Here is a 22976-nt window from a genome sequence, read left to right as displayed (position 1 = left end):
GTTTTATAGCTATGGGGTCAGCGCCAGGACGTCGTTCGTTTGAAAATGCGGTCGTGTGCCACGTGTAAATGTCTTTTAGGACACGTGTTACGGTTTCCTGATGACATCACTGTTGGGTTTCGTTCGTTTTACGATCGAACGATGAACTCTTTCTTCTGGAATGGTCGAAGGGGACGTTGCCCTTGAGTTATGCATGTTTGTACAGGAACGATGATGATTGGTGTAAAATGTATGAGATCACTGGTTTTGATTCGTAATAGCACAAGTTGTGCTAGATTCCTACATAACCATTGAGAAGTTCTCGGGTTCAAACTCTAGGTTGACCTCGATTGAAAATAATTTATTCAGATTATTATACGTAGTGCTGCTGGTCAGACTTAGATATTTTTAACTCCAAGTCGATCGTTTCCTATCAGAGTTTTCAATTTATCCGATTTCATTATTGAAACGGTTCTTCATCAAATTGGCTAAACCATTCAACCTACTATTTGTCACCACTATATATTTGAATATGATTTCAGATTTATATATGTATTATGGGGGATGAACGAATGAGACGACTGGCATGTTAATGCACGTGTTTTATTTATGACAGCTGAAGGCAGAGTGAGTAGCTGCTCTCCGAACCCAGCCGAGTTGGTCCCCACTCGCAGGAAGGTAACCAAACTCGAGCATGTCGTATAGCGAGCCGCCACAGTATGTTCAAGTCTAATACCATAGGTGTCGCTCAGGGGGTAAAACCCATAGTGGCATCATGGTAAAATACAAGTAATAATAAAAAAATGCTACTTGTTTGGCAGTTGGGCTCACGCTTCACGCTCAAAAAGCAATCATTACGTTTCATACGACATCACAACATCACGTTTCGCACTCGATTTAACGTCACGTTTCGACGCGTTCTTGACATATAGCGTATTTACGTATAATTATAATTAATTGATGCGGGAATTAAGATATTGTGGCAGTCTCGACCGGCGACACCTCTGTGACCTCAACCACGTCTATTCATTCTAAGCAAACGTCGACTATCGTATTGGTTTTGTTTTTTGACTCTACCACTGACGTCCGTACCCCACAATATCCTTGAATAATAGTTTGGAAGGGATCGCGTTTATCCAAATTCGTTCGCCAGATATAAGTCCGTATAGTTTTGGTTCATTCCTCGTCTCCTTTTATTTCCGCATTTGACAGAGCCCCACATTTGTTTAATCTATTAGGTTTTTTTCAAGATTCATGGATGCCATTATGGAGGATGAACGAATGAGACGACTGGCATGTTAGGTAGGTAGGTAGGTAGGTAGCCGTGTCTGCTCGTTTATTGTCACCCGCGGGCCGCAGCGTGCTGTGTTGATGGCGATGGGGGCGCGGCGGGTAGCTTCCCCGCCTGGCTCGGCGAGGCAGGGATGAGCGGCATGTTGAAATTGATCGAGGCTGCGTGGCTCGATGTCGGGGGTCACCAGTATGGAGGATGAACGAATGAGACGACTGGCATGTTAATGCACGTGTTTATTATATGACAGCTGAAGACAGAGTGAGTAGTGGCTCTCCGAACCCAGCCGGGTTGGTCCCCACTCGCAGGAAGGCAACCAAACTCGACAATGTCGTATAAGCGAGCCGCCACACCATTATTATTAAATAAGTAAAAATGCACAAACGGTTTGAGAAATGTATTTATTTATTAGCTTTGGAATTTTAGATATGTTGATATATAGTTGAAACGTGATGTCGCCGCGAAGCGAAATAATTGGTTATTGACTGTTAAGTGTGGGCCTCACTACTAAACAAGTACCAAAATGAATTAAAACTGATTTTTTTTTAAATCAAATAAAGTGGTTGCAGATGAAAAGGTAAACTTAATAGAGCATATGGTCATCTTTCTACATTTTAGTTTCCGACCGGTGATCAGATGTCAGTTACATTTCCTTTTATATTTTTTACTAACCTCTTTTACGTTTCACTTACGATTATTAATCCAACGCAGTTTCTAAGCATTGTAATCTTTTTTATTGTATTTATATATATAGTTAACAGTTAATAAGCATTTAAAATGCCCTTATTTTATTTTATAACAATTTTTTAATTGGACTATTGATAACCTTTAGCACTTAACCTACACCTCTAATTTGTACAACATTTTATACAAGATTGTGTATTGAGATTACAAAATTTTATATAATTTTAATTTAAAAGGAAATACAGTTTTTTTATCGATTTAAATAAGCTCCAAAATAATCAAATAATCCATGTATGTATATCAAAGCCAACATTACATCGCTTTAATATTGTGTATAGTATTTAAACAAAAGCTTAAAATTTGTGTATGAAATCCAATTTATTAGTGTTTTTATTAACTACTTATTTTGGCTCAGTTAAATTGATATTTTACTACACCCATTTCGTTATGCGCAATTTCAGTACTTGTTACTTTTTATCACATCTCTGGCCATAGAAAAAATGACTAATTAAATTTTCACAGACTTGACCAGACATGTCAGGCATTACTTTGGTTTCATCCAACGCTTGCTTCGAAGGCTTTCAAAAAGTCTACAGCCATGATTCCGAAGAGTTGAAATGTAAAATGAATTTCGCAATATATCTTCCTCCACAAGCGGAAACTAGCGAAAATTTACCCATATTATACTGGTTGTCTGGACTCACTTGTAATGAGCAAAATTTCATCACAAAAGCTGGAGCGCAAAGGTATCACCCCTAACCATGTCTATTCAACACATTCTTACTTTGCGTTGCTTAACATATTATATTTTAGATATGCTGCTGAACATGGAATAGTAATTGTGTGCCCAGATACGTCTCCACGCAACGTGAATATTCCCGGTGAGGATGAATCTTATGATTTCGGCTCTGGTGCTGGGTTTTACGTAGACGCAACCCAAGAGCCATGGAAGACGAATTATAGGATGTTCAGCTATGTCACCAACGAGCTAGTCAATCTCATTGCTAAAGAATTTGGAAACACTGTTGATACAACTAGGCAAAGTATCATAGGTCACAGGTATAATAAATATATACTCATTACATATATGTTTAATTTGAATTATGAAATTCTGAAATAATATAATTATACCTTGCAGTATGGGCGGTCATGGTGCTTTAATTTGTGCGCTTAAAAAACCGGGTTTATATAAATCTGTTAGTGCGTTTGCTCCTATTTGTAATCCTATCGAGTGTCCCTGGGGAGTCAAAGCATTCACCGGATATTTGGGACCTAAAGAATCAGGAAAATGGGAAGAATGGGACGCTGTTGAACTAGTCAAGAGTTATAATGGACCACCTCTTACTTTGCTCATTCAGCAGGTTTGATTATTGTTCCAAATTTATGTTGCTATCGAAATTTTAAAGAATATTTGTTATATTTATGTATTTTATAGGGAAAAGCTGACAATTTTTTTAAAGAAAAGCAACTGCTACCCGGAAACTTGTTGAAAAGTTGCCAAGAGAATTCATTGCCTTGTATTTTAAAGATGAATGAAGATTACGACCACTCTTACTACTTCATAGCTAGCTACATAGGAGAACATATAGAATTTCATTCAAAAATATTAAAGGCTTCCAACTGATGTGTATATTATATTTTGAAAAATAAATACTCATTACTTTTTTAATTGTTATATTATTTGTATGGTAACTGTATTATAAACAAAATGAAATAACCTTTCAGCTATGGAATGATGGAGTGAATTAACAATATAACATTACACAGTATATGTAGGTATGATATTTCAAGAACAGGATTGCGCATGATATGCGTCCATGTATGATCCCGTGATCAAATCATCGGATGATACGCCCAACTTTTCCAACAGATCGTCAGCTATAGTTTGACCTTCTTCAATTGTCTGATCCGGCCGAAGTACGACTTCGAGTTCCATAAAGTGGCCCAAACCCTGTACATCGTCCAAATGTACCCTGGTTTGACCGACCATGTATAAATATCTACAAAAATTCATAGTGATTACCGAATGCGATTTAACAAAAGGTAGTTGAAGAGTGCGGTTAATACCTGGTTTTTTTGAGTTGTCCAGCCTTTCCTAAGCAGTCGGCGAGGAGCAGATCGAGCTTTTGCGCCTGTTCTTCGTCTTGCAAGAGGCAGAGTCTATATTTGCTCAGTTTGGGACCGGAAACGTCTTCTCTGGAATACCAGACTAGTTGTGGTTGTCTGCCAACTTCCCGTCGCAGTTTCAACCGATCACCGGCTTCTGCTGGTCTCTTGTAGAATTGGTCGTTTTGTTGTAACTCTACCAGGGGACTGTCGGCTAATTTTGCGGCTACTTCTCGCAATTTCTCTGGTTGACGTACCCGAGCTTTTACTTCTACGTTCCTCAGTGCAAATTCAGTGTTAGCCTCCATTTTCGCGCCGTTTCTTTTTGACATATTTGGCCCTAAGCTTACACCTGGCTAACTTTTAGAATGTGCAAATTTAGCTCTTTGAATACGATATAAATTAAAACAATAAAAATGACGAAAAATCGAATGCAAGGCAAATCTAAATAATTACTGCATAACAGAATAATAATTATTATTATACAACATCAATTAATCAAGCACACTCGTCTAACAGATTGCTCCAAAGCGACGAGTATGCTAAAAAGATTAAGAAAGGACAAAAGGAAAAAAAGTACATGAAATTTTACAATTAAAAATACTTAAATAAAGAAAAGATAAATAAATAATCATGACATAAAAAAAAATTCATAACTAAACAAACCACTTCCGTAACTTAGGAAGTGGTGCAGAGAATGAAGAGAGATGTGACATACGTCAATGGCACCCTCCAGTGAATTTAAGAAACGGAGACCACGAGGAATGGGAGAATAACTAAAAGCCACAGTTCTAGCCAGAGTTGTGTGAAAAAGGGGACGATGGCGGGTCCATATCACACTCTCCGGAGCATGAAGGCCCAACTCAGCCAGGATAGACGGACAGGAGATATAGCCTCTAAATATGGAAAACAAGAATTTGATGAGGCCAACACTCCTCCTGTGTTCAAGAGAAGTGTAGCCGGCCATACCCATGACGAATTGTGAAGGAAATAAATATGGGTAAATCCCATATTGCTCCTTATAAAGCAGTCGGAGAAAACGTCTTTGGATAAGTTCAAGTTTTATAGATAGAGATTTAGTGGAAGGATTCCAGATCATAGAGGCGTATTCCAAGATAATCCTAACTAGAGCATTGTACAAAATAGCATCATGAATTTAAAAAGCATAAAAAATATACTAACAAAATACTGTTCGAGAGAAAACTATGTATGTATGTACTTAAGTAAAATTACATTCGCCTAGTGCAATAAATTAAGGAACTTTTAATTTAGTACGTACATATGTAAATGTAATAACATTTTATTTAACATTTATCTTTCTCTTCATACTCCCTTTTTTTGTCTTTCTACTCCCTAATAAAAAGCGTAAACATGTAGGATAATTTTGACCGCTCATTGAAATTCTACGAATCATCTGGTGGGTCATACCAGTAGGATTCATCATAGCTACTATAGTTGTAGTTAGACTTGTCAAATGGCAAATCTTTAATGAAAGAGTTGATGAGCAATTCTGCCCTCTTTGGTTGATCCTTTGCTAACAAATGTCCAGCGTTACGTACCAAGACCTCAAATAAATTTCTAGCTTTTTTCGTATACCTGCAATTGAAATATGCAATTTTTTCATTTGTAATAAGTAATCAATCTTTTTTCAAATATTAAATACATTAATAAATTATAGCACCTACCCAATAATTACTTCGTCGACGTACCAAGGCTTCCTTTTAGCATTTAAATAGTCATTTGAACCGGACCAATTGAAGCTGCGGTAAGCTTTTATGGCCATTGGATACGCATCTATTATATCCAATTGTCCGCTGCAAAATATAATATATTAGTTGTTTTACCCGGCTTCGTTCAGTATTTATAATATAAACAGCTTAAATGTGGCGAATCTAATAGTTAATATTCATTTGTTTTTTTATTAAATTTATTTGAATCGAAAATCAAAATCGACTCGTAATCATAGAAATTTTGACTTGTTTACGAAGTTCCCAACCAATGTTTCTTACGGGTCTACCTCACGGGCCCGAAAGTGAAACGCCCGAAAACGCAAATATCGGAAGGCAAAGATCGAAAGATCTTAAGTCGAAAGATAAAAAAAGGGTCTCTCCCCCCCCGTCGTATAAACTCACTTAATTTGCGCGAGCAGGATACAACAGGAACAAAAGGAACAGGCTTTTCCTCCCGTATTCTGCGCGCGCACATTAAACAAGGCTGTATGACAAAAAGAGAGATAATTTCACCGCATGCCACTCATATATATTATATATACATAGTACCGTTTACCATGCACCCTTTTTTTTTATCTTTCGACTTAAGATCTTTCGATTTTCGATCTTTGCCTTCCGATATTTGCGTTTTCGGGCGTTTCACTTTCGGTACCATGAGGGAGACCGGTTTCTTACATACAAAGTCTCTTTCGAAATTATTTATAACCAGAATCCCCGTATATATAACCAGAATAACCAAAAGCCCCCGGGGCCTTCGCCCCCGTTCCCCACTGGGGCGCCCCCCACACCCCGCCCCCCGTCCCCATGTCATCATAGAAACTTTGTGTTGTTTACGATGTTCCCAACCAAAATACAAACTTATAAAGTTTCTTTCGAAATTATATATTAGATACAAAAAAATATTTTTAAGATATAGGAAATTGATATGTATATATTTAATATTTTTTAGATACTTAGATAATAGTACCAATAACTATATTTACCAAATCTTTACTAAAAGTTTTTATAATTAAAGTTTTTTTTAAACTTTTATTTATTTATTTTATTTTTATTAAAATGTTGAAGCTTTAGCTCTTATGCTTCATTTGAAAACTAACTATGTATGTATGTACGTTGCAACAAGTAGTTGTTGAAAGGAGCTAGACTAAAAATGACCACTTAAACGAAAACCATGTGAAACGTATAAGAGGTTAGTAAAAATTATCATATACAAACATATGTACATATGCATGCATGTATGTACATACATATTTATATTGAAACAGTATAATTTTGAAATTTTCACCTATATAGCATGACCCTATAATGTTCCAGCAATACTTCCACCATATATTTGACGCTTTTCATAAAATCAGGGATTAATTTCTTGTACACATCAATGTCAATAGATAAAAATTCTTTGTTAATTGTGTGTAATGCTTTTTTAACATCTGGTTGTTCTACGAATTTCACAAAAGGTCCACCAGTTTGAGCTCCACTCTCCGACATATAATTGTAATAGTTTCTTATGCCGGACATCTCCATAAAAGCACCCAATATTAGAGTGTCAAACTGCACGATAAACATAAGTTAAAAAGTTTTAATATTTTCGTCAAAAATCCTTTTCAATTATTTAGTACAATATACTCACATGGAAAGCATTTTTGTAATTCTTTTCTTCCAAAGCTGTCTTTGTCAAATTTTCCAAACGCCGTAACTTCGCCATCTGGTTATCATCAATAAGTCCCAATTGATAAAGATATTTACTGTAGTTTATCGTTGATTCAGGATCAATTAATCCATTACCAATTGCTACACCCTAAAATATACCAGGTTACAAAAATCACGTTGTATTTTACGGTTCGGTGATTACTCCGCGAAAAGCGATCTCGTGCAAGTCACTAATATCTCGATCACGGAACATCTGGCACCCAAAAACTCCATCAGTCGAAAGCTACCCACGCGAAATATTGTACAAACTAGAACTCGAGTGCCAGATGTTCCGTGATCGAGATATTAGTGAATTGCGCGAGATCGGTTTTTGCGGAATGATCCGTTTACCGTATTTTACATTGAGGCAAATTCATGGATACAACCTTAAGGTTCACTTTTAACTCTGCTGTTGGATTTTTTTTGTGAATAATGTAAGCAAATGATGGCACGTGTTTCCCGGCATAAGATTCGCCGGTAATATAAAGTGGAACATTTTGCAACTCGGGAAAAATGCGCAAAAACTGTATCAAAAATGTATATAGGTGCTCTGCTATCTGAAAATATTATTAGAAGTTTAATATTTACGTTTTGGAGTTGCGCAAAAAGTTTATCAAAAACGTGTTTCCACACTTCCATTAATTCTAGTATGATTAATCAACTTACAATCGTTTGGTTTTGAGCATATCCTTCTTCACTATTAGAAAAACTAAAACCAGTTCCGACCGGATTGTCGATGAAAAGTAATGAATTTTCGTTGTGCCAAGAATAAGGATTTTCTACAGAGTACAAATTAAATGTTATACAAATTTAAATAACACTTATATGTAAATATACTATTATCTGTAAGTGGTATATTTTACCTTTGAGCTCATTAGAATTTTCTTCGATCTTAAATGGACCCATTTCTTCGAACAAACCGAACAATGAAGTTGCTGCCGGGCCTCCTTGTAACCATATGACAAAAGGCGACTTTTCCACAGCGTAGTTTTTCACAGGAAAATACCAAAACCATAGGTTAGAATTGTGATTCTTATCCACGTTTATATATCCAGAATGGCTTGCGATGTTGCTGGACCATTTTCTCATGTCGACTCTGGAAAGTGTCCTGGCAGTTTCGGTATCATTATTTATTAAATAGTTTGAGAGTAGTAAAGGCTTGATCGATTCATTTGCGAATTGTTCACCACTGCTCGGACATGTCAGATATGGTATACTGTAAACCACAAGATATTTCAATCGTATTAAAAATTGTGATATGGTTTATTAGTAATTCAAAAGATTAAGACTTGCCATAAAAAAATATTTATGAAATAAGCGACGAAATATAAAGTTATCATAGTATAGGCTTATTTATGTTGTTTCTAAATACAATATTGTAGCTATTTTTTATACACAATATTACCAGAAGAGTAGAATTATAGTTCTAATGCATAATATTTTCATCTGTATAAATACAATGTTTATTGTGTTGAAATTAAAGTGAATTTCATTTATCAGACTCATAAAAAAACTGGAGTTAAGGAAAATTTTAAATCCGGAACCCAATCATCGACAGTTTTCTTTTATTAAAATGCGAGCAAATCCAATTTGTTTTCGACAATCAAAATTCCTGGATAAAAATCGTTTTTGCAAATGCCAACTACTTCGACTGCTGCCCAATTACATATTACACTGTAGCTAATCTCACAAATTTCAAAAATTAAAACTTTTATATATAACTAAAAGAAAATAAACTTGGAGGATTTCTTAAGACGCTTTTACTGATTGGAATAAAAATATTTTCCCATTAATTGTTATTCCTAATCATAATGTATCGTTCCAGTAACAGATTGTCTGTATTCAAAATATTTTTTTCTTTGTTTTAACATACTTTGCTATAAATTTTATCGACCGACTGACTATGATATTATATTATATGTTTATAAATGGGATTATTCGATGTTTAACGAGCGAACTCGTCGAAGGATTGATTGCGACTGTCCCATAGTTCAGAAACGGGGTTTGCAGAAAGCATGCGCGATGCCAATAATACAATATGTATAGAATAAAAAGGGATTCTGTTTGCTGGGTGTCGATTACTTTTTTTAATTAAGGATAAAGTTCCAATAGTCGATGATGCAAGAATACAATACATACACGTGCTCTAGTGCTGATGAAAAAATCTGTGATACACTGAATTAGACGATGAGTATCTTGAAAATAAAAACTTTATTTGAAACACAAATAAATAAAATAGTAAATAATAAGCGTAAATTACTTAAGTATGAAATTTTTAGAATAAATGTGCCTATTTTTTTTTGGTTGTGACTATTTGCAGGTACAATTATTGGCTATTTGCAGGTACTATATCTGCGACAGGCGCAAAGCCTTCTGCGCATGCGCGTGAACTGTCACTGTCAGCGTGTTTACTGTTAAAATTTTGTTTTAAGCCTCTTAAAATTTAGTTCGAACTCGTAAAGTGACGTAGAGTAAAAAATATAATCCAAATTAGTTAATATTATTAATTGTTAGACAATTATTATCATACCAGCAGCGTGGTCTAGTGGTGAATGTTGAATTATTTCGTACTTGATGTTACGAGTTCGATTCCCCGCTAAGTCTCGTTGTTGGCCAGACCTTGATTTGTCTAGGTCGATCGATTTTTCTGATTTTCATTGAAACGATTCCTGTAAAATTGGCATTTCCTTCCCAATTTTCTGTTGCGAACCTTTAGTTATTGTTATATCTTACATAGGTTTCGCCATATTGTTCACCATAGATGTCTCTGTGGTTGTTTATCGAATATAAAATTCGTATTGTTACATGAAAGTTATTCATCGTTATTTATCGTATTAATACGATGTTTGTAATATATGTATACTGACCATAGATGTCAGATATTTAGATTTACATGTATCTATGTAATAATTATGTGGACTGGGAAGGCGCATTTGGGGTTTACCTGTTAAGCCTTCCTGGTATATTTGTATATATGTATGTAAAATAAAAATAAATAAATAAATATACGACGTATAATACCTACATATAAGTACAAGCCGCGAACTACATAGCTAAACGATATGAATCTATTATAATAACGTGCGAAATTTATTTGCCTTATGTATAATGAACGATTGATTAAACAAGTCTAGCATACATTAAATGTAAGAAATTATAATCGGATTATAAGTTCACGCGCATGCGCAGAAGGCTTTGCGCCTGTCGCAGATATAGTACGTGCAAATAGCCTTTTTTTTTTGCCATTTCTTTTGGAAATGATCTCCGATGGTCCACTACCTCAATTTAGTACGTTACTAAGTTTCTGTTATGTACAGTAGAACATCGATTATCCGGACTAATTGGGGATGAAGATAGTCTGGATAATGAAAAATCAGGATAATCAAAAATATCATAATTCACAGGGAAAGACGTGTACATGCAGTATGAGTAATTTCTATTTGTGTAAAGTTACATCTTACAATATAATTTCGAAAGATACTTTGTATGTAAGTATATATGTATCTTTGGTAGAGAATTTCGTAAACAAGTCAAAATTTCTATGACGATGATTCGATTTTTTTTCGATTCAAATAAATTGAATGAATAAAAAATGAATACTTACTATTAGATTCGTCATGTTTACGCTGTGTATATTACAAATTCTGAGCGAAGCCGGGTAAAATAACTAGTATATAATAACGTGAAGATCAATTTTAAATTATTCATTATTTTTGCTTAAAGTTAGCTGTTCTTTTGGAAGCCGCCAAATCGCGAATACTTTTCATACAATAATCAAAGCCACGCCACCTCTTGATATTCGCGGCACACATTGTTTACAACTCGTAGAGTTTGTTAGCTACGTACATTAATATGCACTTCATCGGCAGTCGCTAGCTAGTCCCTACATACATAGGTGACAAAACGTTAACTAGCATCGGTTTTCTCTCTCACACGCTATCTCACTCACACGCGTTAGATCAAAAGTGGTGCCCGCAGTACAAAGAAGGCCGGGGCACTCGCGTTGCGATGTTCTGCAATAATGGACCAGATATTGGCTGTCCAGACGATCGTCTTTGAATGAACTACATAAAAATACACTCTTCGACTTTTTTATAACCTTACGCTCTGAGCTTCCATCTTCTGACATTAAAGAATCAGTAATCTTCATAATTCTTTTAATTTTTTTTTATATCCGAGATCTTTGACGTTCCAATACCATATTTATTTGACAAAAAACGCCTTAAGACACCGCTTTTAAAGCATCGATTCTAATGCCTCGAATACTAACCTTTCCAAGATCCAAATAATACAAAATAAATCCCTAAAAATAATTTATAATACACCCATATGTATATATTAACTTGAAAAAACTGCATGTCATAAATAGTATTCCGTCAGACATTATTAACAAACTAACCAGTAGATTCTATGATAGAATCACTAATAACCATACTAACACACTTGTGAAGAGTCTCGGTGATTACTAGTCTCCGGCACTGTGATGCGCCAGCTCGAAATAAATGGGTTCCTTTTGTCAATTTCTATTTTTAACAATAGAAATTGACAATAGGAACCCGTTTCAGCCCCCTCGTCCGCCTACCTTTGATGATTACCATAGGCCAGCGTGACCCTGCGCACCATTGTTCATTTTTATGGTGAACCTTTTTTTTTGTTCTCTAGCTTTGTAGTTTGCCCTGTTTCCTGGAAAATAGCCCCAAAACGCCCCCTTTCCTGGAAAAAGAACGCTCCACCGCCGAAGACTACTGATTACAACAAAATGTCTATACCCTTCAGATATAAACACAGATTACCTAAACACAATCTGCTTTAGGTCATCGACTTTAGAGAGTCTTTAATTAATATTATGTATTAGATGTATTTTGAGCATTTATAAGAATTTTAAATAGGTTTTGAGCTCTTTTTCCTATTATCCTGTACATTAACATTAGAATAATATAATACTATGATTATGAACATCATTTTGTAATAATAAAAAGCATTTAAAAATCAAAATCAAAAGCATTGATTTTATCGAATTTGTCTTTTAATGATAATACAACATGTTTTCTTTTCCATATTGGTATTAAAAGTAAATATTTAAATCGCGATCAAGTTTTCAAGAAACAAAAGTCCTTTGAGTATTGAATTTTGAAGACAACTGACTAATTTCTCGTTCTTATCTTCGAATTTTTATGATGTTATGCATTTCAAAGCAGCAAAATCGTAAAATTTTTGTTTGTTTTTAACAATCTAGATAATCGAGATTCCGGATAATCAAGGTTCTACTGTAATTGTTTCCCTATATCCTGCATTATAAAATAACTAAAGCGGGTAAAGGGATTACTAGACCAATTTATAAAAATACTGGAAAAAATGGGTCAAGTCAATTTATGTAATTTTCAGGTCACAAGTCATATTCAGTTACACGCATGGATGTTGTTCAGGCAGTTTCCGGAAACTGCTTGTTAATTATTCCAGGGCCTTGAACACAACTTGTTGAAATGCGTATGTTATTTTATACGTCAATATCCTCAACAATCTGTTCATGAGGGTCAAATAGATGAAATTTTAATTCATCCGTTCATTTAACTGAGCCATAATTAAATTTTGGCCCAGGACGTTCGATAGATTCATTAAAATATCTATAATATAGACCAGCGGCTTCCAAACTTTATGCTACTACGCCTCCCTAAAAAAAAATTTTTTTCCGCGCCTTCCTACCTTTTATTTTTTAATAGATATAATAATATAGACACGTTTTAAATAATAAACCTTTATTTAAAAAAAAAAAAATACTGACCACTACAATAGACAGAATAATACAAAGGTTTTACTATAACATAAATTTATACGAACACGTATATTTATTTTTATATTAAATTACTAATTAAACTACATCTAACACATATTGGCACAAAGTTTTTCAAATCTTGGGGGCAATATGGAGAGTGCCACGCGTAACTCCTTTTCGACTAGTAACCTGGCTCGATATTTGGTTTTCATTGCAGCTAGTGCCGAAAAGCCCGTTTCGCATCAATAAGACGTTACAAACGACGTCGAAAGATAAAAAAAATGGTGCATGGTAAACGGTACATACTCACGTACATACTCACTTAATTTGCGCGAGCAGGATACAACAGGAACAAGAGGAAAAGCCTGTTCCTGTTGTATCCTGCTCGCGCAAATTAAGTGAGTATGTACCGTTTACCATGCACCCTTTTTTTTGATTTTTCGACTTAAGATCTTTCGACTTTCGATATTTGCGTTTTCGGGCGTTTCACATTCGGGCCCGTGAGGTAGACCCATAATTAGTATTATGTTTTACCAACTAAGCGAGATGAACTCTCTTTAAAGCTAAACGGACCCAGCTCTTCAAACAAACCATACAAAGAAGATTTTCCCGGGCCATCCTGTAGCCATATGACCAAGGTGATTCTACAGAATGATTCTTCGCTGGAAAGTACCAAAAAAATAAATTATAATTGTAGCGTTTGTCTACGGTTATGAATCCAGAATGGCTAATGACGTCGCTGGACCACGGCTTCAAATCAACGATAGACAATGTCCTTGCAGATTTTGTATCATTATTTTCCAAATAATGTGAGAGTATTAAAGTTCCTCCCAGAGGATCCAATGAGAGTAGAATCGGTCCGCGATATCTTTTTGTTGAAATATGTACATTCGATCATGTCTTTACATTTAAGCGAATTTTCGTTGGTAAATTCTTCGAATGGATGACTATAATAATAATTATTAAAGCGGTTAAAGTATCTATCTATGATAATACGATAATTTACTTTAAAACAAATAATTACCAAAACGAAACAGTTGTGATTAAAAAGAGATAATTGATTATGTTCAGAAGAATCATTTTCTATGAAAATATATTGGTTGGAGCCAAGATATTATTATATAATGTATTGGAGTAATATTTCATTGATATAATGTTTAATTTGTATACTACCATATGAAACCTTGAATTTTCAGTGTATTATAGCAATAGTTATCATCTAAGTGCTGTTTCTTTGCTAGAATACCAAATAACTTTAACTGTTGTGCTATTTCTAAGAGACGAAGTACTGTACTGACGTACATTCGCCTTCTCTGTTCGGTTTTTATCACTAACAGGGTTGAACAAGTCATCTTACATAAATAGTCAGTTGAAAATACGACCAAAAAGTTAACAGTTGGGGAACTGAGAGTTGAATAGTTTTTTCCAATCCAATCCAAATACCAAATGAATTTTATGTTTGGAAACGACAGTGACATCAGAAGATAATCAGGTTTTCCCTTTCACAAAGATTAAGTACACGTGAGATGGTATTTTTCATAAAGGGATTAATAATCCCTTCAAAGGTAAATTTGAACAAATTTTAACTTTAAATACCGATTGATTATATTAGTGCTTCCCAATTACTTTCATGTCACGACCCCCTAAATCTGAAAGAATTAATTCCCGGCCCTAAAAATTTTTTTTTTCTAGTTAAAAGGTTTATTTGGCAGTAATTATTACAATTATAATACACATATTTATATTCAGCACAAAATTATAAGAACTTGCTTAAAAACATTTCTTTAAAATAAAAACTATACACACATGAAACAATTTAATGAGATAGATGAGGTCGCATGTTTTTACATAACAAATCGATATCGGGTTCAATGTCAGAAATGCTAACTCGCAAAGCATCTTCCAAAGTCTCCATGGAGAGACATGACCTTTGCATATTTTTTAATATAAGTAATGACGAAAATGCTGTTTCGCATAGGTACGTCACGAAAGGAATAAGAGTTACCAGGGCTTCTTTTCCAATAGCAGGATATTCTTGCTGTCGCCTTAACCAAAATTCTGAAATACTTTTTTCATTAAATTCCAATCAAATCCGCTCAGGCCAAACTGATTCAGTTTGGCCTTCTCGTGTGTGGTAGGCTTTATTGTGTTGTTTACTTATGTACATATTGTTTCTATAGAATTCTGAGAAAAAGTTACATATCAATCGTATCACCCATCATCATGTTAATTTATATTGCTAATACATGGATTTGCATAATGTAATAATGGAATACATTGAGTTATAAATTAAACTGGTAGGTGTTATTAATATCTTTTACACATTTAAAAACACAAAATTTCATTTTGTATATATGTACATATATTTTTTAAATTTTTTTTATTGTTACAATCAATATACACTCGTCATTACAGATCGCTCCAATGCGACGGGTGTACGATAACGAAATACAGAAAAGATAAACAATTAGAAATCAGAAATACAATAATACATATACAATCAGAATATATAGCATATAACAATTAATCAGAAACAATAATCATAGAGACATCTATGGATTATTTTTTAGATTTTTTTGTGCACAATTTTTATACATATAATAAATGCGAAATTATAGAGATGTCTATAGAGATATCTATAGATTTCAGATTACTGTGCATAATTATTACAAATTATACACAGACATATTTTTGTGACAACAGGAAAATGATTTAATACCAATTGTTCAGGAACCGTTTCAGCAATGATCAGATAAAATTGGCAAACTCTGATATAGAAACGATCGATTTAGAGTCACAAAATCCCCAAATCTAACCAGCAGTTTTGATGATTCGAACCTTGGTTCTCAGTGGTGCTAATTATATACGCTACCATTAAGCCAAACTGCTGGCTATGTTATTCATTTTGTATATACATACATATATATAGGCTTTTGATATATTTTTTCCTATTATCCTGTAGATTAACATTAGAATAATATAATACTATAATTACTAACCAAATTAAATTAAATTGTAAAATATAAAATGATCGGTAGATCAGTAGCTATTAAAATAGATATAAGATGTATTGTGAATATAATTTCGTAATAATAAAAATGTAACGGACGGTGAAGTGACTTGCTTGATCGTGCCCCACGTTGGGCGCCAATGTACCGAACGATCTTACGCGCGTCTTTATGCAGAGGGCGTGATATCTCGTTATTCTTCCAAAGAGTCAAGTTAGGTGGAAACGTGGACTAACCTTGGGATATTTGTATAACTGTATATAGTCGGGGAGATTCCTGACCGCAAGTCGTGTGCGTTGATAACAGCTTCTCCAGAAGCTGGCCCTGTGGTTTCGTCACAGCAGCGGGAGGGGGAGGCAGGAGACAAACTCCGTACTGCCTCGTGTGGACACAAGATGGCGACCTCTGGGCGTCTCTGAAGCGCTCGGCGGAGGTGCTGGAGGGAGGTCCTTCCCGGTTGGAAGCTGGCGAAGGAGAGAGCGCGTCTCGACCCTTATCGAGACGGGGTAGTGTGTTTGGCGCGGTAAAGTAGTTGGTGCCAACCTAAAGGTTACTACCGCTACCAACTTAAGGGACACTTGGGAGAATGTCGCGTTACATCCTCCCCCTCGAGTTCAGAGGGCAAGCGTCCGGTCTCTGAACTCGGATAGCGCCGAAGCCTATCATTGTGCAACGGGCTTCGTACGAGGTCTTCTTCTGCGTCGCTTCGGCACGACCGGTGCCGGAACGTCAGCCAGGTGTGGCATCCGCTCATCGGCCAACGTATTGACAGTTGTCTTGACGAATGTTGATGGTCTTCGCGGCCTTCCTTTTCTTCGCCTCGGCACGCTCGGCGCTGGAACGCCGACCAGGTGTGACATCCGCTGATCGACAGGCGTGTTGACAGCGGACATGAGGAAGGTGGTCGGACTCAGGGTCTCCCTGATCCAGAAGGGTCCCTCTCGTACGGGGACGAACGTAGCGCTCCCCCCCTCTTCAGCGGGGTTGACGTATGGCGGCAGCAGCACCAGATCGGCGGCTCGATATCTGGTGTGGGCTCTTCGGTCTTGGTCCGCGTATCGTCTGCTCTGGTCCGGGCGCTTCCTCCAATCGAGGATAGGAGTCTTCGCGGGAGCTGGTACCTTCGTGGCCTTCAGGACGGACGATAGGTGGGTCACCGGGGGGTTACAGGTGCGACAGTTCGCCGCTCTTCGGACTTGATCCGCGCGTTTTCTCTGTTCCGGGCGTTTTCTCCAGTCGAGGATAGGGGTCTTCGCGGGAGCTGGTGCCTTCGTCGCTCGGAGAACGGACGATAGGTGGGTCACCGGTATCTGGCGTGGACACGTCGCCAGGGCGATCGTTGACAACGTGGCCCCGGTCTTCGTCTTGCACGTGGGACAATTGCTCTTTATCACACCTGGAGCTCCGCAACCGTAACATGCGACAGGTGGTTTCGTAGGTGTCCCCTTTTTCTTGCGACATTCTTCAACCGAATGTCCTCGGTTGTGGCAGAACGAGCATGTTGGACGAAATCGCGGCCTTTGTTCGCCCATTCGGTCCGTTTTCGTGAATGTACGGTCACTTCCGGCCGCGGGCCTCGAACGGTGTGGAATGTCGGGGCACGCTATTGTTCTGGCCCCAGGTAGTCCCGTTGGGGTCTCAGCGTCCATATCGGCGATCGCGCGGGCTTGGAGAATCAATTCCTGGAAATTGTCTATCCGCTCTCGCCTCAAACGGGTTCGTAGAAAAGGAGATAATAGGCCGTATACAATGTCGAGTTGCATCGTTTCGGGAATGTCGTACGGCATTTTCGCGAATAACGCGCGTTTTCGATTTACGAAAAGGTCCGTTGATTCCCCTTCTAGTTGCCTAGTTGCGCTAACTTCGAGAAACAGACGGTAAGCCGGTCGACGTTCGCCGTAGCTGCTTCGTAGCGCCTCTAGCGCCATGGACCAGGTGGGGGTGGAAGGTTTCATTCCCACCCACCAAGTCGCCGCGTCTCGATCGAGCATCATGGGTAACCCTAGAAGCGCGTCCTCGTCGGGGATTCGGCAACAGTTTTTGAACGTCTCGATGGCATCAATGAACGCCTCGACTGATTCCGACGAGTCGCCGGCAAACCGAGATTTGCAATTCGCGAAATTTCCCGCCGCGACCGGGGCAGGTGAAATGACGGGGGAAGGAACAGATGCGGTTCGGGAAGCTATAAGCTGCTCCATCATCAGCTTCATCATTTGCAACAGCATTGCGCCGTCTACTGGAACTGGTGATGGGGGAGTCGACTGACCTTCCGGTGGGGAAGCCGACTGACCTTCCGGTGGGGAAGTCGCCTCTGAAGTAGACGCCTCTGGGTCTACGTCCCCCGCGGAGCGTAGATTGTACGCTGAGGCCATCTTCGTGATGACTTCGTGAACGCAAAAGTGACTTGCTGGTCAGGCCCACTCGTCGGGCGCCAATGTAACGGACGGTGAAGTGACTTGCTTGATCGTGCCCCACGTTGGGCGCCAATGTACCGAACGATCTTACGCGCGTCTTTATGCAGAGGGCGTGATATCTCGTTATTCTTCCAAAGAGTCAAGTTAGGTGGAAACGTGGACTAACCTTGGGATATTTGTATAACTGTATATAGTCGGGGAGATTCCTGACCGCAAGTCGTGTGCGTTGATAACAGCTTCTCCAGAAGCTGGCCCTGTGGTTTCGTCACAGCAGCGGGAGGGGGAGGCAGGAGACAAACTCCGTACTGCCTCGTGTGGACACAAGATGGCGACCTCTGGGCGTCTCTGAAGCGCTCGGCGGAGGTGCTGGAGGGAGGTCCTTCCCGGTTGGAAGCTGGCGAAGGAGAGAGCGCGTCTCGACCCTTATCGAGACGGGGTAGTGTGTTTGGCGCGGTAAAGTAGTTGGTGCCAACCTAAAGGTTACTACCGCTACCAACTTAAGGGACACTTGGGAGAATGTCGCGTTACAAAAAGCATTTAAAAATCAAAATCAAATATATGTACATATATTAACTATTTTCAGAAATAATACGAATTAAATTTTTAATTACGTGAATTTTAGAACGGCAAATCTTTTATGAAAGAATTAATCATTAGTTCAGCTATCTTCGGTTGATCTGATGGCACCATATGTCCAGCATTGCGCACGAAGACCGTTGCAAAAAAATTTCATAATCATCATTATTACTACTGTCCCCAGAAACATAATTGTAGTAATCAAAGATCCTCGAATATGCTCCAAAAGTTGATAATATTTGTAAATACATCTAGATAACACAAATATTTTTTTATATATAACAAATAATAGTTTAAGTGTTAAATCCATAATACAGGAAACATTTTTAAAACTGATGTACGTATTACACTTACGAAGTAAGCGTTTATATATGTAATTCCCTTTCTGCAATTCAATTTTAGTCTCATTTTCATAATGCTGAAGTTTTTTTATTTGAATATCATCCACTTGTCCTATTTGATATAAATATGCGCTGTAATCTAGCATTGATTCTGGATCAATATATGCATTGCCAATAGCGATACCCTAAATTGTGCACAAATACAAAGTTAGATGAAAAACTCCTCATTCCATTTTGACGCGTAATATTTCAATGAAATAAAATGTAACCTTAAGATTTATTTTCATATCAGCTGTTGGATTCTTTTTATGAATGAAATTAGCAAATGACGGCAGATGCTTACCGGCATAAGATTCACCGGTTATATACAATGGGACTTTTTGCAATTCGGGGAAAATTTCCAAGAATTGTAAGATAAATTTGTACAGATGATCTGTTATCTGGAAAATATGTGTAGGTATATTATTATTATTTTTAATTGTTCACTTGAATACAATTAAATCAGTCTTCGTCACGGGCCCGAATGTGAAACGCCCGAAAACGCAAATACCGGAAGGCAAAGATCGAAAATCGAAAGATCTTAAGTTGAAAGATCAAAAAAAAGGGTGCATGATAAACGGTACATACTCACTTAATTTGCGCGAGCAAGATACAACAGGAACAAGAGGAACAGGCTTTTCCTCCCGTATTAATGTGCGCGCGCAGAATACGGGAGGAAAAGCTTGTTCCTCTTGTTCCTGTTGTATCCTGCTTGCGCAAATTAAGTGAGTATGTACCGTTTACCATACACCCTTTTTTTATCTTTCGACTTAAGATCTTTCGATATTTGCGTTTTCGGGCGTTTCACGTTCGGGCCCGTGAGGTAGACCCCAATTAAACGGGTCTACGTGACGAGCCAGAATGTTAAATTACAGAAAACACAAATATCGGAAGGCAAAGATCGAAAATCGAAAGATCTTAAGTCGAAAGATAAAAAAGGGTGCATAGTAAACGGTACATACTCACTTAATTTGCGCGAGCAGGATACAACAGGAACAAGAGGAACAGGCTTTTCCTCCCGTATTAATGTGCGCGCGCAGGGAAAAGCCTGTTCCTCTTGTTCCTGTTGTATCCTGCTCGCACAAATTAAGTGAGTATGTACCGTTTACCATGCACCCTTTTTTTTGATCTTTCGACTTAAGATCTTTCGATTTTCGATCTTTGCCTTCCGATATTTGCGTTTTCGGGCGTTTCAGATTCGGGCCCGTGAGGTAGACCCCAATTAAACATATGGAACGGACCCGGACATAATAATTGAATAAGATCAGCAATATTATGTTAAATATATAAATATGTTAATACAGTTCAACATTGGTTAGCTTGAGAACTGTGCTTATGTATATGTAACTTACAATCGTTTGATTTCTAGCATATCCTTGATCACTATCGGTAAAACTGAAGCCAGTTCCAATGGGATTATCAATGAACAACAGCGAATTTTCCTTATGCCACGAATAAGGATTTTCTAAAATACGAACAATAAGATAAATAAATACATACATATATCAGCTATTAACAGACTGTATGCATGTATTATGTTTTACCGATTAAGCCATCTGAATTCTTGTTAATGCTAAAAGGACCCAATTCTTTGAACAGACCGAACAAAGAAGATGATCCTGGGCCACCCTGCAGCCAAATGACCAAAGGTGAATCTTTCACAGATTGGTTCTTTACAGGAAAGTACCAAAAAAAATAGATTCGAGTTGTATTGTTTGTTAACGGTTATGTATCCCGAATGGCTAACGACGTCGCTGGACCATGGCCTCATATCAACGATTGATAGATTTCTACCAAGTTCTGTTTCATTATTTTCCAAATTAATTGCTCTAATTGGTCAATGTGTAATTAATTAGTTACTCTAATTGGTCAAAGTGTAATTAATTAGTTGCTCTAATTGCTCAAAGGTTTTAGCCAGTGGTGGCTCGTCTATTTAGTTTAGGAGGAGAAAACTGGAGAATACGAAATCTCGATTTTGTCGATTTAAAATAAGTATTATCTGGTCGAAGCGCAACTGTCGTATTCACTCAATATATATATCGAAGAAAGGAACGGCAACAAAATTAAGGTTTTGGGTGTACAGCCCTCTTAATGACATTTCCAAAATAATTAAGTATTCAGACTATCTTTTATTCGCTGATGACCTCAAACTTTTTAAGACAGTTAAGTCTCATAGTGACGCAGCCCTTCTCCAGTTGGACTTAGATGCACTGTCAAGTTGGTCTGTCGAAAATAAATTATCTGTTAGCATTCAAAAATGCTGTGTCCTCACTCCTCAATGTGACAAGATCTACAAATTGCTTGATTTATCCCTATCGCCCAAGTGGTGTCGAATTAAAGTTTGTGGATGAATTTTGCGATTTGGGGGTCAGGTCATGCTGGGATTCTTACTACGAGTTAGTAAACCTTTCCAGAGTGCGTTGGTGCTTAAAATTCTTTATGAATCTAGAATTTTCTTCCATTATATGGAGTCCTACTCATATGACGCATTCATTGAAGATTGAGAGAATCCAAAAACGGTTTCTCAGATATCTTTATATGAGATTATATGGTTATCCTTGGCTATATCCTAGTGCATTCCTATGTATAAGGGGCGTTAGGCTTCAACTCACCGGAGTCTCGTCGTGTTATGTTTCTGGGAAAGCACTGTTTTAAGCTATTAAATGGGATAGTACACAATCCTCAGGTTCTAATTGAATTTAGGTTTTATGCACCTAGTAAATTAAGGGACCTGAGGAATCGTGACTTATTTTTTCCTCTTGTGGCTCGCACAAATATATTGGCAACGTCTCCAATATCTAGGGCGATATATCTGCTCAACCGGGTTGTTGGTGAAATTGACCTCTTCAATGTAAACTGTGTTAATCCGGTTGAGTGGTTGATTTTACCAATTATGAATGTGAGTGATTATTATTATTACTATGATGTTATGTTATATTATCATGATATTATATTATTATTATATTGTTATAATTGAATGACTGGCTACAGTGACGCGTTAGAGCTCTCTGTTAGGTCACTGTGGCTAATATGTTGAAATAAAATAAAATATAAATGCTATTTTTGTCTGCATTTGATCACCGGTATGGTCAACAAGCTACTACAGCTCGATTAATCTCTGCATCCCCCCCCACCCTCCGCTATGAATTCTCACGAGCCGCCACTGGTTTTAGTGCATGTGGATCACTTTACGCTGATTGGCTGTCCACCTTGTTCGCGTGTATTAATTTGTTTAAATATGTCTGGGTACAATTTTATGAATATTATTATATGCAGTGTAGATTTGGCGTACCAAAATAAGTCTAGCATTGTTTGCATGTGCAAAACTATCTAAAAAAACCGGTGA

The 22976-nt window shown here is 37.3% G+C and overlaps 5 protein-coding genes across 7 annotated transcripts in view; 2 read left to right on the top strand and 3 right to left on the bottom strand.

Annotated features, from left to right (window-relative positions):
• Positions 1 to 22976, top strand: part of nesd (SHC binding and spindle associated nessun dorma) — a 325057-nt gene that overhangs the window by 54876 nt on the left and 247205 nt on the right. The gene's annotated exons all lie outside the window — the stretch shown is intronic.
• LOC143920955 (S-formylglutathione hydrolase) lies at positions 1872 to 3628 on the top strand. Of its 3 annotated transcripts, none has more exons than XM_077444008.1 (5): positions 1872 to 1908; positions 2477 to 2700; positions 2768 to 3013; positions 3093 to 3315; positions 3390 to 3622. In XM_077444008.1, exons 2-5 carry the CDS (start codon positions 2489 to 2491, stop codon positions 3576 to 3578), a joined length of 870 nt encoding a protein of 289 aa, XP_077300134.1. In that variant the 5' UTR covers positions 1872 to 1908; positions 2477 to 2488; the 3' UTR covers positions 3579 to 3622. The 3 variants fall into 3 exon arrangements, with proteins under 3 accessions (XP_077300134.1, XP_077300133.1, XP_077300135.1); XM_077444007.1 differs by having other exon boundaries at positions 1878 to 1993; positions 3390 to 3628; XM_077444009.1 differs by having other exon boundaries at positions 1880 to 2245.
• On the bottom strand, positions 3622 to 5017 carry LOC143920957 (uncharacterized). Its single transcript, XM_077444018.1, has 2 exons — positions 4022 to 5017; positions 3622 to 3954 (listed from the first exon to the last, which is right to left on the bottom strand). The coding sequence occupies exons 1-2, from the start codon at positions 4390 to 4392 to the stop codon at positions 3741 to 3743; spliced, it is 585 nt and encodes a 194-aa protein (XP_077300144.1). The 5' UTR covers positions 4393 to 5017; the 3' UTR covers positions 3622 to 3740.
• LOC143920948 (venom serine carboxypeptidase-like) lies at positions 4518 to 9463 on the bottom strand. Its single transcript, XM_077443992.1, has 9 exons — positions 9353 to 9463; positions 8773 to 8925; positions 8343 to 8695; positions 8146 to 8258; positions 7866 to 8036; positions 7421 to 7588; positions 7076 to 7341; positions 5746 to 5874; positions 4518 to 5656 (listed from the first exon to the last, which is right to left on the bottom strand). The coding sequence occupies exons 2-9, from the start codon at positions 8817 to 8819 to the stop codon at positions 5464 to 5466; spliced, it is 1440 nt and encodes a 479-aa protein (XP_077300118.1). The 5' UTR covers positions 8820 to 8925; positions 9353 to 9463; the 3' UTR covers positions 4518 to 5463.
• On the bottom strand, positions 19293 to 21401 carry LOC143921636 (putative serine carboxypeptidase CPVL). The gene is given in 6 exon segments (XM_077444990.1): positions 19293 to 19393; positions 19605 to 19776; positions 19861 to 20031; positions 20983 to 21095; positions 21175 to 21325; positions 21327 to 21401. Coding segments are annotated over 6 exon segments (783 nt in total).

The sequence above is a fragment of the Arctopsyche grandis genome, chromosome 13 (genome assembly GCF_051622035.1).
Source record: "Arctopsyche grandis isolate Sample6627 chromosome 13, ASM5162203v2, whole genome shotgun sequence".
NCBI classification, from domain to species: Eukaryota; Metazoa; Arthropoda; class Insecta; order Trichoptera; family Hydropsychidae; genus Arctopsyche; species Arctopsyche grandis.
Note: the sequence above shows the minus strand (reverse complement) of the source record. Positions and strands in the feature narration are given on the sequence as shown.